This window comes from Solanum lycopersicum, chromosome 12, assembly GCF_036512215.1.
Source record: "Solanum lycopersicum chromosome 12, SLM_r2.1".
Taxonomy (NCBI): Eukaryota; Viridiplantae; Streptophyta; class Magnoliopsida; order Solanales; family Solanaceae; genus Solanum; species Solanum lycopersicum.
The window spans coordinates 3,744,041-3,760,562 of NC_090811.1; the positions used below are offsets into that span (position 1 = coordinate 3,744,041).

At 32.2% G+C, this 16,522-nt stretch overlaps 2 protein-coding genes across 4 annotated transcripts; both read left to right on the top strand.

Moving 5' to 3' along the window:
- The first annotated feature begins 2,418 nt into the window (after positions 1–2,418).
- ABCI10 (ABC transporter I family member 10) lies at positions 2,419–5,954 on the top strand. Of its 3 annotated transcripts, none has more exons than XM_010315532.4 (2): positions 2,419–2,522; positions 4,648–5,954. In XM_010315532.4, the coding sequence occupies exon 2, from the start codon at positions 4,732–4,734 to the stop codon at positions 5,419–5,421; it is 690 nt and encodes a 229-aa protein (XP_010313834.1). In that variant the 5' UTR covers positions 2,419–2,522; positions 4,648–4,731; the 3' UTR covers positions 5,422–5,954. The 3 variants fall into 3 exon arrangements, with proteins under 3 accessions (XP_010313834.1, XP_004251763.1, NP_001353550.1); XM_004251715.4 differs by having other exon boundaries at positions 2,429–2,651; NM_001366621.1 differs by having other exon boundaries at positions 2,429–2,552.
- A 635-nt stretch (positions 5,955–6,589) lies between these two features.
- Positions 6,590–11,311, top strand: LOC101246218 (uncharacterized). The gene is made up of 9 exons (XM_004251716.5): positions 6,590–6,891; positions 8,000–8,083; positions 8,598–8,632; positions 8,757–8,865; positions 9,773–9,846; positions 9,934–10,045; positions 10,400–10,530; positions 10,738–10,786; positions 10,874–11,311. Exons 1-9 carry the CDS (start codon positions 6,691–6,693, stop codon positions 10,949–10,951), a joined length of 873 nt encoding a protein of 290 aa, XP_004251764.1. The 5' UTR covers positions 6,590–6,690; the 3' UTR covers positions 10,952–11,311.
- The last annotated feature ends 5,211 nt before the right edge of the window (positions 11,312–16,522 follow it).

Sequence of the window (16,522 nt, forward strand, 5' to 3'; positions counted from 1 at the left end):
GTAGAGTAATAAGGAGTGGGACATTAGGGAATATTCAGTTTAATTATTGTTTGTGGTTCACAAGATAATTAATTTTGGCTAGGTACAAATTCAGTTTAATTAAATTTTCACGTAATACGTTTAAGACTATAATATTATTTTATTTTTTTTCGTAAATTTCATTTCAAGTTAAAATATGTTTTTTTTTTTTTAAATAGGGGAAGTAATATAAAGTCAATTGAATTTATTAATTACTCTATATGTTTAATTATCAAGTGCGGCTAGTTTTGATATAATCATTTGGATAGTTAAACAAAAACCTTATAGTGAACAAAATAAGATAGAAAAGGAATATCCACTCTATATAATTTGTAATTAATGAATTACCAAAATTTAAATTTTGAATACAATTATTTAATAAGTACTAAAAAATGAGACTGATACTTAATTTAAATATCTCCAACATGCAAGAAAGAGCTAGCTTGCATGCAAAATCTAAAGGAATATATCATTTTGTTTGTAGTTATGAAGAATAAAATATATATGAGTATTTTTATAATGTATATTTGGTTGATTCTTTTTAATTTCGAAATTAAAATAATAATAATAATAAGGGCAACTTTCACATATAGCAAACAAAAAATTCATATTTGTATGCTATAGCAAACTTTGCATAATTGTGCTCCATAGCAAACATAAAACTGTATAATTTGTTGGCCTAAATTGTATAATTCGCTGGCCTAAATTGTATAATTCACTGGCCTATTTCGCTGCAATTGTATAATTTGTTTTGCATACAGTTGAATCGAATTAAAATGTATATATATTGCATAATTATAAGTGTATAGCAAGAAGAAATATGTTTTTCTCGCTTTATACAAAAACAGAAACACAATATATATACTTCTGTTGTATAAAGCTAGATAAAATTGTATTTCAGTGCAATTGTATAATTCGCAATTGTATAATTCGTTGGCCTTTTTCTCTGCAATATTTGAAGTAAAATGTTTGTAAATTGTATAATTAAGTGTATAACACGAAGATATACATTTTTGCATCTGTATATATACAATTTTCTCTCGCTTTATACAAAATAGAAACAGAATTATACACTTCTGTGTATAAAAGCGAGAGAGGCGAGCGAGAATGGAGAGTGGCGAGCAAGATTTTTGGGAGAGAGACGCTGACAAATTTTAATTAATGTTTGTTATGGAGCACAATTAAATTAAACCCTAACTATTTCATTTAATTTAGATTATTAATTTGCTATTTTATATAATTTTCCCTAATAATAATCCCAACCGAGCTAAGGGCTAAGGTGAATGTATGAACTAAAGCCCCATTGGAGCAAATTTGGTTTGGGCCAATGTACAAATTTCCCCATAAAATTCGAAGTTTTTGCACAAATTCTTTTTGTTGTTTTTTTAGTGAAAATTTGTGAGCCAAAATAGTCTTATTTATGACTTAGTTTTGTTTGGCGTAAGTTTAGAAAACTTTTGCTTCACTAGAAAATTTTCGTCTTGTTCGGCTCAAATTTTGTACAAATTAAATTATTTGGATAAGACGTATAAAATATAATTCACTCGACATAAGTTTAGAGTTTTTTTTTCTCACTTGGCATAAGTTTCATATGAATGAGTTGTGACTCTTATGACGTAAATTTATGGGCTTTGAAATTGAACTTTTGTTTCGCATTACAAAAGTCTTGTAGGAACTATCTATCTTTTCTTTAAAATATATCTTGTGAATTTTGAACTAAATTTGTTCTCGATAAGCATAAATTCTATAGGAATAAAGCATAATTTTTTATGCACTTTAAGACAACTAGTGTTATATTATGATATAAAAATATAAACTATGTCGAACAAAAATTATTTGTTATTTTAATGTTAGAGATATTTTTTAACACTTATTATTTTACTTTAAATGTTGAAGAACAACAAATTTTAAAATCATTAAATCAGTAAGACTAGGTTGTTCTAAATGGAACCTTTTTTTTTGTAATGGATTATTGGTTCTGCAATTATGGTAACAATTTAACCCCTTTTTTTTATATTGAATTATTATTTTGAAGTTTTTTCTTAACGGGTTAACAAATAAATCAATAGTAAATTAATAAATTATATTTATATCATTAGATATATAAAGTCAAGATTTAATTTCACACTTTCATTTTTAGCTGAGTCAAACTCTCGACTATTCTGTTCTCTTTAGAACAAGATTCAATTTATCAACACTTGTGGATGATTCATTTTGTTTGTAGTCTTGCTTATAAATATTTTTCAATGTATAAAATCTTAACGGTTAAATGAATAATCGAACCAATAACAATCAATAGGTAGCCGAACAAAAATAGTGGGCTTGACCCATGATCCTAGCTGGGCTCAGCCCAGAAAATAATGGGCATCTATTTTGTTTATAAGCCCAACATCTCAACCCAAAGCAAGTCGGCCGAAGTCTTCTCCGGCAACCAACTTTGTTCTGAGAAAATACTTCATTGCTAGCTGTAGCTCGACGGACGGCGGTAAGCAGAACGGCCGGAGGTGATTCCATTTGCTGTAGAAAATCACAAAGTTCGTCTTTTGTCATCTCCATTTCTGTATTTGCTTTTCTATTTATTTTGGGAATTTCAGCTTGTGATCATAACTTGTTGGATGAAATGCTTATGATGTGTGAGTATTAATGGACTTTCATTCTTACCTTGTTTTGTTATACCGTATCTGTTAGATTGAATTGAAAAACTTGAAAAATTGGAAGAACGATGATTGTTTGGATTTAGATGTGTAATTAAGGATTGTATGCTGAATGATTGTCATTGAATTTATTGGTATTGATTGCTTTTTGTTAAAATCCATGTACACTTTACACTCTCTAGAGGCCAACTTTGTTGTTGTTAATCCCAATGTTTCAGTTTATGTGAGGTGTTTGTGTGGGCACCAAGTTTTTATTTAAGAAAATTGGGTACTTTTGTGAAAGACTAAAAGGAAAAAACAGTGACATAAATTGGGATATAGGATCACAATTTGTATATGTTTAGTGCATTCCACTCAATGCTGTAGATTTTACTGAGGAGTTTTGAATCATTTGGAATGTTAAGGGAAAAGTGAGACCTCTTATTTCACTTTCGTTGGTCTAATTTCCATGCGAATGCTTCGATCATCGAGATAAATTACTTTTCCTGTTATGGTAGGAAGTTGGTGCATTCAGTTGCCATATTTTTGTCTAATGTAGAAGGTAAGTCTTACCTGTATTTTGTTATTCATGAATTAATGTCGCTATACACACTTTTTTCCAAGAGAGGGAAGTGATGTTAAATTAATTCCAGGTATTTTTTTGCAAAAAGAACTTTCAAATGCCATAAGTGCAGACTGCAATTTTATCTTCCCAAATGTCATTCAGTTGGCTAGTGTGCTAACTTGATTGTTCTGGTAATATGTTTTGATTATTAAGAGAAGTATTAAAGGATCATTTGGACCAAGTACGGAATGGAAAACAAGCTCTCTAAACTACTAGGACTATCTAATTCATTCATGTCTTTTTTGAAGTACAGTCTGTGAATCTAAGATTTTCTTTCACTTTATATAACAAAAATTATATGTTAGCCTCAATTGAAGAGGAAATGACTAAGTCTAATTCTGCTAAGAGGGGTCTCTCTATTTTCATGAAGTTCTGAGATTTTCTGATGTGAGCCTTTGACTTTAGATTCCAAGAATTTGTATCCTAGTCTCAGTAGTTAAAAAAAGAAAGAATTAGTATCTTTTAGTCTCAGTAGAAGAGGAGTATGATTGCTCAGTTTCTCCTTTTCTTGGTTTTTTGTTTCTTCTTAAATCTTTCAAATCTAATGCTTCAAAGAATGATTCTTGTGGAACTAAATTTTCTTGTAAAAGTTGTTCATTCAACTTAATGACTTTTCTACCGATGCCATGTTAGAGTGTAACTGCTGTCAAGTTTCAAGTCGGTTAACTGTGTCTTACTTTGCGTGGTATCTGCACATTGCGGGACACGTTTATCGATTGTAATCTGATGAGAAAAATATGATTAGAGGCCTCCTTTCCTTTACCTTGTTTTCTGTGATACACACGAGCTACATTTAATAAAATATTGCAATTCTTGATGGTCCTTCTTGTTTAAGGGGAGAACTAGAAATGAGAATGATGTGGATTTCCCTTGCCTAAGAAATAAACTTTTTATATGATTTTGGTTGTTCAAGGGATAGGGGAGCTATGAGGAGGATGTGGAGCAAAGCTTTTTTCGGTTTCTCTAAATGTGCTTCTATGAAAAGAAATTCCATATGAGGGAAATTCAGTGACCTAGTAGCATTATAGAGTGTTACACATAGAAAACGAGTGAGAAATATCATGGAAGTCTTTCCTCTTTCCTCCTCTTCATTTTTCCTTTTCTGTTTTGGTTCTTCATAGTTTGTATAAAACATATGAGTAGATTTGATTGTGCTGCTTTCATGCCTGATTCGGAGTTCCAAATGATGTTATTTATGTGTTTAACCAATTGCTCATAATGCTTTTGTATCAGCAAGTAAACTTTGATTTGGCACAATTTGTTTCTATTTTGAACTGACTGGATACATTCAGTCACTGAAACTTGTGAATTTTTTCTACTTTTGCTTTTAATTTATCAGATTGCATAATATCTCTTGTAATTTCTTCTCAGATCCAAGCAAGATTAGAAAGAGCATCAGCCTCAAACAAGGAAGTACTATATCTACTACTAATCTTGGTCCTTCATTCACTTGAGATGTCTTTGTGTAGACCTCCACTTCCTCGACTTCTGCTGAATAACGTCTCGTGTATGAGAAATGCTCAACAAATTTTGCGCCACATAAATGTTTCCCTCCATGATGGTGGTGCACTGGTACTAACAGGCACCAATGGCTCTGGTAAATCCACATTCTTGCGCATGTTGGCTGGTTTCTCAAAACCATCAGCTGGTGAGATACTCTGGAATGGCCATGACATTACTGATTCAGGTGTTTTTCAACAGTACAAACTTCAACTCAATTGGCTGTCTCTTAAGGACGCCATCAAAGAGAAGTTCACGGTCCTTGACAATGTTCAATGGTTTGAAGTTCTTGAAGGCAAGCAAGGGAAGTCGCTGCCAGCTTTGGAACTTATGGGGCTTGGAAGATTAGTAAACGATAAAGCACGGATGCTTTCTATGGGTCAAAGGAAAAGGGTACAGCTCGCCAGATTGTTAGCAATTGATCGACCTATTTGGTTGCTTGATGAACCTTCAGTAGCATTGGATGACGAAGGTGTGAAATTGCTAGAGTATATTATTGCAGAGCACAGGAAAAAAGGTGGTATTGTCATTGTCGCCACCCATCTGCCTATTCAGATCGAGGATGCAATGTTTTTAAGGTTGCCACCAAGGTTCCCTAGAAGGATGACTTTAGTAGACATGCTTGATAGAGGCGGCCTCGACTGATCATTAAGAAGATAAAGAGTCCAATCTAAAGAAGCTCTCCAATGAATTCAAAAGGGAGCTGTTTTCTCTTTCATTCTTGATGATTGCAAGAATTTCTCTATCTTTACTTTGTTAGCTCCTCCTCAATTTGCACTTCACTTTGCCCCTAAAATGTGCTGAGAACACATGCCCTCATTGGTCTAATGGTATGAACGGCAACATTGGATGTGTGGATTAGACGAATGTCACGAGTTTGAATTCGTTGCAGACAAAAGCTTGTAATTTAAGCAGCAAGGAGGGGTAAGTTCATTATCCATCGAGTTTCGAACCCTGTCGGCCGGCACTCGGGGATTTCTAGTTTTTTTGTAAAAGAATTTTTGTAGATAACACCTTGCATCAGATTATCAGATGTTGCGTTTCTCTTATACAACATCCCAAATAGCTTTATTGTTTGTATGCTAGTTTGAACCACAGAATTCAGTACTTATTTGGCTTTTGTAACAACTTTGGACATTACAATATAAGATAAGTCTTAGCTTTGTTTTGTCAGCAAATTGTGGGTACGATTGGATTAGTATTTTTTTTTTTTGGTTGAAAGTTTAATTTCCGATTTTTCACTTCCTATCTACATTTTGAATATATAAAACTTTGAAGTATTTATTCTTGATGCAATTATCGAACAAGCGTGATAGTTACCTACATAGTCTAATTCATGATTGCAACATTACAATTACATAACAAGCACATGTTAGTGAGATATAAATTTAAATTAGTTATTTTTTTTATACTTCAAAATTTAAAAATATACGAGGAGAGAACGAAATTCATGTCATAAATGAATAATTTGGAGTTCATATTCATCTATTTATATATGAAAAAAAGCCCCTATCAACACATGTATTCGACAACTTAATTCATATTCGATTAAAAAATGGATCAATAATGCACTACTCCGTGACGTTTTATATTGCTCCATCTAGTTAATTTTATGAGCATTTTAATGCCAGAAAATAAGTTGATTGCATTTTTGGTTCAATAAAATTGAAATGATAGAAGTACATTTTTTTTATAGCCAAATTTAATAGATTAACTATTTTTAAGTTTTTAAAAAAATCTTCTTCCATTTTAGAAAAATCACGTGGTCACCATGTGCTCAACACTAAATCCACAAGATCTCTGTGAGTGGTTCAATTTTCTTTTCAAAAATATAAGTTTTCTGGGATTTTAGTTTTATATCTGCAAAAAAAAAAAAAACAAAAAAAAAAACTGAATCTTGGGTTTTATTGAAAAATGATGAAGAAATCATGGGTTTGTACTTTGATTACTCAATTTTGTTTATGTTTGTCTCTTTTTCTTGTTCTTAACTTGTGTCAAAATCAGAAGCCAATGATAAGGAATGGAAATGTGAATGATCTTCCCATGGATATATATTTTATAAGTGTTACAGGGGGTATTAGAACTCTTGAAGAGCAGACCCTTCTTCTCAAACAGGTCAGTTTTTCAACCAATCTTTAAAAAATAGTTTTTTTTTGGGCTATTTGTGTAAAGGAATGATTTTTATTTGAATGTTACTTGTTGGGGTATGGAATCTTGAAATGTATTTTGGTTTGGTGAAGATTGTCAGTGTTAGTTCAGTCTGTAGTTGAAGAATGTACACTTAACAATCAATCTTGAAAAGAAAATCTATTGTTATTTGTGTAAAGGAATGATTTTTATTTGAATCTATGTTGATGCAATATGTGTTTTGAGCTGAATTTTGGTTTGGTGAAGATTGTAAGTTAGTTCAGTCTTTAGTTAGAGACCTATGCAACTCTGGATTTCTTTTCTTTTGGCATTAGTTATTGAGTTTGCTACACTTGAGCTGAGGGTCTTTCGGAAATAGTCTCTCTCTTTCTCCACGAGGTAGCGGTAAGGTCAGAGTACACCCTACCATCCCCAGACCCCACTTGTGGAATTCCACTGGATATGTTATTGTTAGCATTAGTTGATTGAGGGAAGGTAATCAGTTTCAGTGTATAGTTTGGAGGTGTACTCATTCAAGATTGGATCATATTCAAAATGATTAAAACATTTGTTAGAAGGTGCAAGTAGCACATGTTGATAGAATGAGAGAAAGTCGCTTGAAATGGTTTAGGTTTAGTTATGCATCTACCTCCTATGTGTGGGTCAGTAGGTGTGAAATTATGGCGAGTGAAGGTGTTAAAAAGGAAGAGTTAGATATAAAGTCACATGGAAGAAAGTAGTACGGAAAGACCTACAGTCTCTTGGCATCCATGTAGACTTAGAGAAAAATATGAGAAAATGGAAGAAAAGATCTATAAGCAATACCAGATAACTGGAAATATGTTTTGGACATGCTAGTACTGTTCCTTTAGCTCCCGTGTGTTTAGGAGTCTTTCCAAATCTTTGCATTGTTCTGGTAATTAGTTTTGTAAAAACTTGAAATTCAATAAATTCATGTTCTTGTGACAAAAGACGTCCTTCCTTTCTTTTGTTTTGATGTTCAAATGAAATTGTTACCTGTGATGAAATTCATCTCCTTTCTATCATGTTCATTTTTGGCTGATCAAGTTTTGGTGGAATCTGATATTCCATGAAGGTGGAGAAGGTAGCAAAAAAGTTCAATGCAAGATTCGTTATCAACATAAGCGAACTTGGGGAAGATGATCCTCTTATGCAAAATGTAAGCCCTCCAATGACTTATATGTGCATAATTCAGTGGTTATATGAATTTGAGCAATGATGCTAGTGTAGGATGTAACACGTAGCTACTTAATGAATTGTGTTCAAATTAGATAATTTACCAAGTTTTGATCACCTACTAACCAACCAATGTTTGATTTTGATTCATATTTTCAAGATACCTAAAGTTCTAAAGACATCTCGTTTTTTGTGTTCTACGGATTACATCTTGCTGCAACAATTGGGTACTGATTGTATCACTCTGGCTTCAGAAGAGTTGTTTAAACCATGCAATTTTGACATTATGTAGCACATTAACTTGTCAACTTCTCTTCTTGTGCAAAAGATGTTTGGCTTGTGAACGTGCTAATCTTTCATGTGGCAAGCTCCATGTAGTATTTACTACAAAAACACGTTAACTACTTTCTTTGATTAAAAGGAATCAATCTTAAATTTCCAATGAGGATTCGACGAAATGATAAATCGTAAATATCTAATGGTCTCTTCCTTGGCAGGCTACTTGGCGTTTTCCTTCCGTGAAGATCCCCTGGTATTCTCCTCTATGAATAAGCAGTTTGTTCCTCTTGGAATAACTTTTTTACTTTTAGATCTCGGTTTCATCATTTGAAATGATTTGTCTTTGCGGTTTCCCTTCAGCCATCCTAAACTTGTAGGTACTCTACTCGAGCTCTCGAAGGACAAGGGGTGAATCACTACCTTAAACAATTCAAATTTGCACATGGAAGCTTAGATATTATAGTTGTAGATACAGGATTATATGAGGTAAATGTTTCTTTTTTATCTGATTACTTGGCCTTTTACGCACGTTACCAAGATGGTGTCACTTCAGCTTTCTGCTCACTTGATTGTCACCTATCGTCTTTGTAAGATATATATTGTATTTTTCTATATAATGTTTTACCTAACCCGCTCCTGATAAGTCTGTAGCTTATGTGTTGGTTTTATCTCTGGAAGTTCAGAAAATTTATTCCAAAGACCCTTGGTTACATCAAATATGATGGCATGTCATTTGAAAGATAGTTAATTTTAGCTTCTTTGCCTCTTATCTATCTTCTACCCTATCAGTGTAAGGTTATTATATAATACCTGTTAACGAACTTGGGAGTTGTTCTCCTATGCCAATTATGGCAGCTGGCAAGGTTTTTTATGCACTTTCACTTATCATCTTTGCGTTATTTGTCTTTTATATTTGAACTTGGCATAGTTCATATATCCAAGAATACCTTCATGTTTAATTCTCAGAAGAATGTAGACATATATAAACAGCTGTACTTGGATGAGTGTGAGATGGCATATGATAAATTATATCTTAGCTGTCTCTGTGATAGGATTCTGCTTCCGGACTTCGACCAGCTGATTACATATCGTGTTTTGTTTCTTTCTTTTGATATTGTAAGTTGGTTTGAGAAAAAAAGAACGGATCTTCATGAAAACAGTTCGTATCATTCTGCTTATATTTGACAAAGAGTTGGATGACTCTATAAATGAGTTTCAATTATAGTTGTAATTGTCCCATATCACCCATAATCTCAACCGGTCCTAGAGAAACAGTCCCCTTCTTTTTTCTTCTTCCCAGATAAGGATACTATTCTCATTCTTATTCACAAATTTCAAAATTCACTGTTTGCTTTTCACTTTTGACGTTTAACTTTGTCCTTCTTGTTTCTAGGTTGCTTCAAATGGTGCTGGAGATAGTCAGTCACAATGGCTGATAGACACACTTGAAAACAGTGAAAGCAAATGGTACCTTCAGATTGCAATCTTTTACTCCAGAGAGAAAATATGTGACAGAAGTGATATCGTCTGACTAAAGTGATAGTGTAAATGCAGGTGCATTGCTGTTGGATTTCATCCATTGGTAGTTTGCGAAGAAGATGCTCCTCAAACAAAACTAAAACACAAATTCCAGTCTTTACATGGCCTATTTCTGAAGTATGGTGTGGTAAAGTCAAAATCTTAAACCTACATCTCCATTTCTTCAGTAATACCTTAACACCAGATACCATTTTTTCTGCAAAACCAGCTTTCTATATCTTAAATTTGATGACTTATAGCCCCCAAGGCTTTGGCGTAGTGGTAGAGCGCGGCACGTGATGTGTGGGTTGGGCGCACATCATTGGTTCGAATGTTGTTGTAGACTAAAAACTTGATACATAAGTGGAAAAGGATAGACGGATAGGACCATTATCCACCAAGTTTCAAACCGTGTGCTGTTAATCCTAGAGAATTTTCTCGAATCTGAAAACGAAGATTTTTTACTGACATATGTTGTTTTTGTTTTGCTTTTCCTGTTTAGGATGCATATATCAGTGCCCCTGTTTGTGCTGACAATGTTGAGGAAAGACATATTGCAAAATCCAAAACTAGTATTGGCAGATATAAAGGACCTTTGCTGACTAAAGTGAATCAGAACTTGCCTTGCTCTATGTAAGTAGTTTTACTTGAACATCAGTAGACTTTTGAGATTACATTGATCGGAACCTTCAAAAATGCTGCCCCACCCATGTTGGATCCTCCAAAAACGTATTACTGTCAGAGGATCCAACACATATCCAACAACATTTTTGAAGGATCCGAACAATATAGGACTCATCAAGCAAACACTTTACGACTATCATTTTTCATTTTTTTTAGGGGAAGAGTAGATGGATTCCTACTTCACAAAGCCAGTGCTTTAGAGATTGTGAGTGTTATTAAATTTTGCCTAATATTATACACAAGCCTCTTATATTATGTTCTTGATATTTTTAACAATTATTATTTCTAACAGGTTTCCTATTTAGTCACCTTGGAAGGTGATGTTGTGCAGAAATTTTTTCTCCATCAAAGAGGCAAAGATGTTATGTAGATATTCCTAAAGCTTCAAACATCATTTAGGGGAGCCATTTGCTTCAGATCGCCTTTTTTCGTTCTAGTTGTCGTCGTGGAAAAGAATGAAAGAAGATCATAGATTTAATTAAATATTAGTGAAGAATCGTAATTCTCGTCTTCGTTCTCTTTTTTTTTTCCCTTTGCAGAGTAAGGGAAAATGAATTACGAAAGAAGCAGATTCAGTACTGTGCTCAAGTTTGAACTAATAGATTCAACGTTTATACTCAAGTTGAAATTCACATCTTTTGTACGATACTGATGTTCATTTTGAATATCACTGGATCCTTTCCAAATTTTATTGAGATGTTTATGCTAATAGAGCGAATGTGTTATTCTATATTATCGCACATTGTATTGTACTTTGATTAATTTCTTCACAAAAATAGATTTGGACAAGAAATAATTAAAAGAAATATCGTTATTGCTATTTATTATATAACTAGTTCTGTACAAGTGCGTTGCACGTGTGTCTCGTGTTAGTCCATGTTGACTCATTTGAATATATATATATATATATATATATATATATATATATATATATATATATATATATATATATAAATCTAAAAAAATTTAACAAGTTAAGTTAGGCTTGCACAATATTTAGAGAGTTTACTGTTTGTATTTTAAAGAATAAATATGTGGTATAGATGCAACAAATATTATAATATATATTTTATATTTGATATAATATTTATTACGATTATGATTATATTTAATTTGTCTTTCACAAATTATAATATTAGTATGTAATAAAATGATTATTGCTTTTGAAGACCCTCAATATGATGATGGACGGCTAGAAATTTGATATTAAAGAATGATATATAACATGTGCATATAAGAAAACTCTTCTTATCTATAGCAAATTTATAAGTGGTTCGATATCTGAAATGTGATTTCTCGTGTACTCAAATATAAGATAATTCCTCATTTTAAATTGTAATCCCCTTCTTCACTTCACAAAATTAAATCGTTAATGAGTGACACTCATTCAATATTTATGATGTCATAATGATCCAACACTTGAAAGCGGTAAAAGTTATTTAAAACTCTCATCTCAGGTTGCAGATTTGTTAATTTGGAGAATCATAGTTAAAGGATGAATTTTAAGAAATTGTTAGACTAATTTAATTTTTAATTATATTTCTATTTTATAAAGTTTGTATTGAACTACTAATAGATGTTAAAATTGAAACATAATTCTCGTGTTAGATTTTGAAAGAACTATATTTAATCAAATAAAATAATTAAAAAATTCTTTATAATGAGATTTAAGAATAATAGAAAATTTCAAATTGCACTTGAAAAAATTCTTTCTTAATCATGAATACGAGCTTACTATTTAAATCACGAAAGACGATTTCTCATTGCCTATTCAATAATTGATTTCTCAAATAGAAACTAAAACACATTATACAATCTACAAGCTATAATTTTCTTTAAAATGAAAATTGTTAAACAAAATAATATAACATGCAACCAAAGCTAAACAAATTAATTAACATTGCATCAAACGGTTAGTTAGATGTGATTTACACTCCTAGCGGTATATTGTGTTAACTGTTGCCTATATATATATATTAGATCAAAACATCTTCAATTAAAAACTTCGATTGCAATTTCTTAATAATTCTCTTTTGATCTCATGACATGTTAAAAACAACAGGAAAAAATATAATATTTAATATGATAACAATGAATTTTTTTAAATAAGAGTAATTATACATAAAAAAAAAACTTATCTAAAGCACGAATATAATATGAAAACTAAAATTAATTTGAACCTCCGGGAAGACTTGAACATCTCTTCTCTCGTTGTAAGCTCCATTAGAGGATCTAACAATTTGTACATATTTTCTTTCTGTAAACAACAAATGAAGATAAGAAGAATTAGTAATCAGTGTTACGAACGGAAGCTAAAAGTGATTTAACTATATATTAAAGGATAAAAACAATATAAATATAGACATTTTTTTAATTTCTTCCAAATTGTAGGGGTGGGCATTCGGTTTTTCGGTTCGGTTCGGTTTTTTTTTTCGGTTTTTTCGATTTTCGGTTTTTATAAATTGCGTACCGAATACCGAACCGAAATATTTCGGTTCGGTTCGGTTTTTGTTAATTCGGTTCGGTTTTTATTAATTCGGTTTGGTTTTTTAATTCGGTTTTTTAATGGGCCTGTTTAGTGGGCTTTTTGAAATTTTAAAGTTTACAATTTTTTGTTTCATTTTTCAACTTAATGGGCTAAAAACTTTTTAGTAAAAAGTAAAAATATACAATAAATCAAAGAAGTGCATTACTAATTTACTACCAAATTTCAATATATCAATTATCAATGATTCAAATCTTCAATATGCCATTAGGCTTTAACACCTCAAATTTTAAATTCACAATATCACTAAAAGTCTAAAACACACAATTTGAAATTCACAATGACACTAAAACAAAAGTTGCATTGTAGATTTGTAGTTAATGTCTTCACAAATACAACATAATAACAATCTAACAAGTAACAATAAAGTCTTTCATGAACTCATAATAAACAATAATAAGCAACAAACAATGTATTTTGAACTTCTTGTCTTCTTCCATGAGATTACTTTCAACAATAACAAACAACAATAATGAGTTTCTTGACTTTCTTCCATGAGATCGCTTTCAACTTTCAACTTTCAAGTGTCACGTGCCAACAAAATTATTTCTTCATTGTCTTGACCCTTGGACCTTTTAAGATAAAATCAAATATTAGAAACTTAGAATACTACTTAAGATTAAAAAATGATATGATTAAATAAATGATGTATTAAACTCACCGCTTGCAAGTCAATCATAGATCAACAATGGAAGAGCTTCTTCCACTATTTGCCATCTCTATAATTAATAAAAGGAAACATGTCATACAAGATACAACACAATAAGTATTTTATTTTTTTCATAAATAAATAAAAAATAAAAAGTCTTACCAAGTTCAATTTTTTCAAGAAACTCCAAACTTTCTTCAACACAAATAGGCTTGGTTTCTTGTCTAAGCCAATCTTGGACACAAATAAGACATTGCACACATTTGGGAGTCAATGAACTTCTAAAGGGATCTAGAATTCGACCACCGGTGCTAAATGCACATTCCGATGCCACACTCGACATAGGAATAGCCAATACATCTCGAGCCAACTGTGAAAGTACTGGAAATCTAGGAGAATTAACTTTCCACCAACTCAAAATATCAAAATCTTCAGATTCAGGTTCTTGGTCTTCAAGAAGATATTTATCCAACTCAGATTTAACACCTACACTTCCGGAATCATTCATTTGTTTCTTCATGTGCAACTTAGTTCTCAAAGAATTTTTGGACATATTTTGAGAAATGCCACTACCAGAAGAATCAGATGAGTCAGATGAAGATGGTTGACTTTTGGAACCTTTTCCATACTTACTTACATATATCGTAAACAAATCCCTCAAGTAAGCCTCTACTTTCGTATTCACTACATTTCCCGTTTCTTCCCCAAGTAATTCTTCAAGAGCAAAACTAACATAGACAAATTTATTGCGAGGATCCAAAACAGAAGCAATAAAAATCATTTTGTTCATTTTTTCAGGAGTCCCCCAATATTTCTTGAATTTTTCTTTCATTCCCGAAGCCATTTTACTCAAATCAAGGTCATCACTTGCTACACATAATTTCAAATAAGCATCAAGTTTACATATATCTTCAAAATGAACATTACAAGTAACATACCGTGAACCTGAAACTTTCAAAGTGAGTTCATAAAATTTTTCAAGAAACTTTGTGACATTCCTCACATTAGCCCAATCTTCATATTGAATTGACCCTGCGATACTTCCATCTTCACAAACATCAGTAGCAAGAAAAGAATTAAAATTACCATCATAAAGATCAAACCTCTCAAAAGCCTTCTCAAACTTTTCCGCTGTGTCTAACATCAAATAGGTGGAGTTCCACCTAGTAGGCACATCTAAAGACAACATCTTATCACATTCTATCTTTTGCATTTCAACACATTTCAAGAAATTTCTTGCCCTTGAAGAAGATGACCTAACATATTTCACCATTTGTCTCACCTTTTTTATAGAAGGACCAATTTCTTTCAAACCATCTTGCACAATTAGATTAAGTATGTGAGCCATACATCTCACATGGAGATGCTTACCTTCCATCAAATTAGTTCCCCACATATCTAACTTTTTGGACAACTCTAGAACTGCCACATCATTTGAAGAGGCATTATCAACCGTAACAGTAAAAACATTATCCAACTTCCAATCAAGTAAACAATTACTAATAGACTCAGCCAAATGCTCACCTTTATGACTAGTGATAGGACAAAAATTCAATATTCTTTTATGAAGCACCCAATCCCTATCAATAAAGTGAGCAGTCAAACACATATAATTGATTCTTTGCACTGAAGTCCATGTGTCTGTTGTGAGACAAATTCTTGGTTGTATTTCTCTTAAAGATTGTTTCAAATTTATTCTCAATTCACCATAAACTTCATAACAATCCCTTGTTATGGTTCTACGAGAAGGAATATGAAACAAAGGCTGGACTTTACTCATAAACTTCTTAAAGCCTTCTTTTTCAACAAAACTAAAAGGTAGTTCATCCAAAATAATCATCTCAACTAAAGCTCTCCTACATACCTCTTGCTCAAATTTCCAACTCTCTAAATTGTTATTTTGAATATTTAATAATTTTTGAATACCGGGTGCAACAGTCGGAGGTTTATACACTTTACACCGATAAGTCAAATGTTGTTTTAGTCCACTTGTTCCATTTCTTGTTGTATTGGCAGCGTAATATTGTTTACAATGTAAACACTTTGCTTTAACTAATACACCATTTTCAAAAATCTTTTCAAAGTGTTGCCAAACAAGAGATCTAGGATCCATTTCTTTTCTTTTTTTTGTTATTTTTGTGCCAATCGACATATCATTGCTATTACTAGGTGTATTATCCGTAGAATCAGCCATACTTATTCGACTTTGTCTTTGATCAGCTACACTCATATTAAATTCTGTTTGTTCAGCCATCTATTATCTATATATATAAAAAAAGCACAATAAATTCCCAATAAAGACAATAACCAGTGTCTAGTAACAAAAACAAAATTACAAAATCAGAAAAAAAAATGAAAAAAATCAAGAAAAAAAATTAAAAACGTAAAAACTAAAAACATACCTGCTGACTGTTGACTGCCCGGCGGCTGCTGCTGTGCTGCTGGCGGCTGGCTGCTGCTGTGCTGCTGGCGGCTGGCTGCTGGCTGCGGCTGTTGCAGTGTTACTTCCCTTGTTGTGGCTGCTGCGGCTGTTGCAGTGTTGCTTCCCTTGTTGTGGCTGCTGCAGTACTGCTTCCCTTGTTGGTGCTTCAGCCTTCAGGGAAGACAAGAGAAATGAAGAGGAAGAAGTCAAGATTCAAGAAGATGAGGACTAAGGAGTGAATTGAAAAAATTAGGGTATTAGGGTTTTTATTTTTTTTTTTTAAAAATATTTAATATTAATAATTATTAATTAATATAATATAATT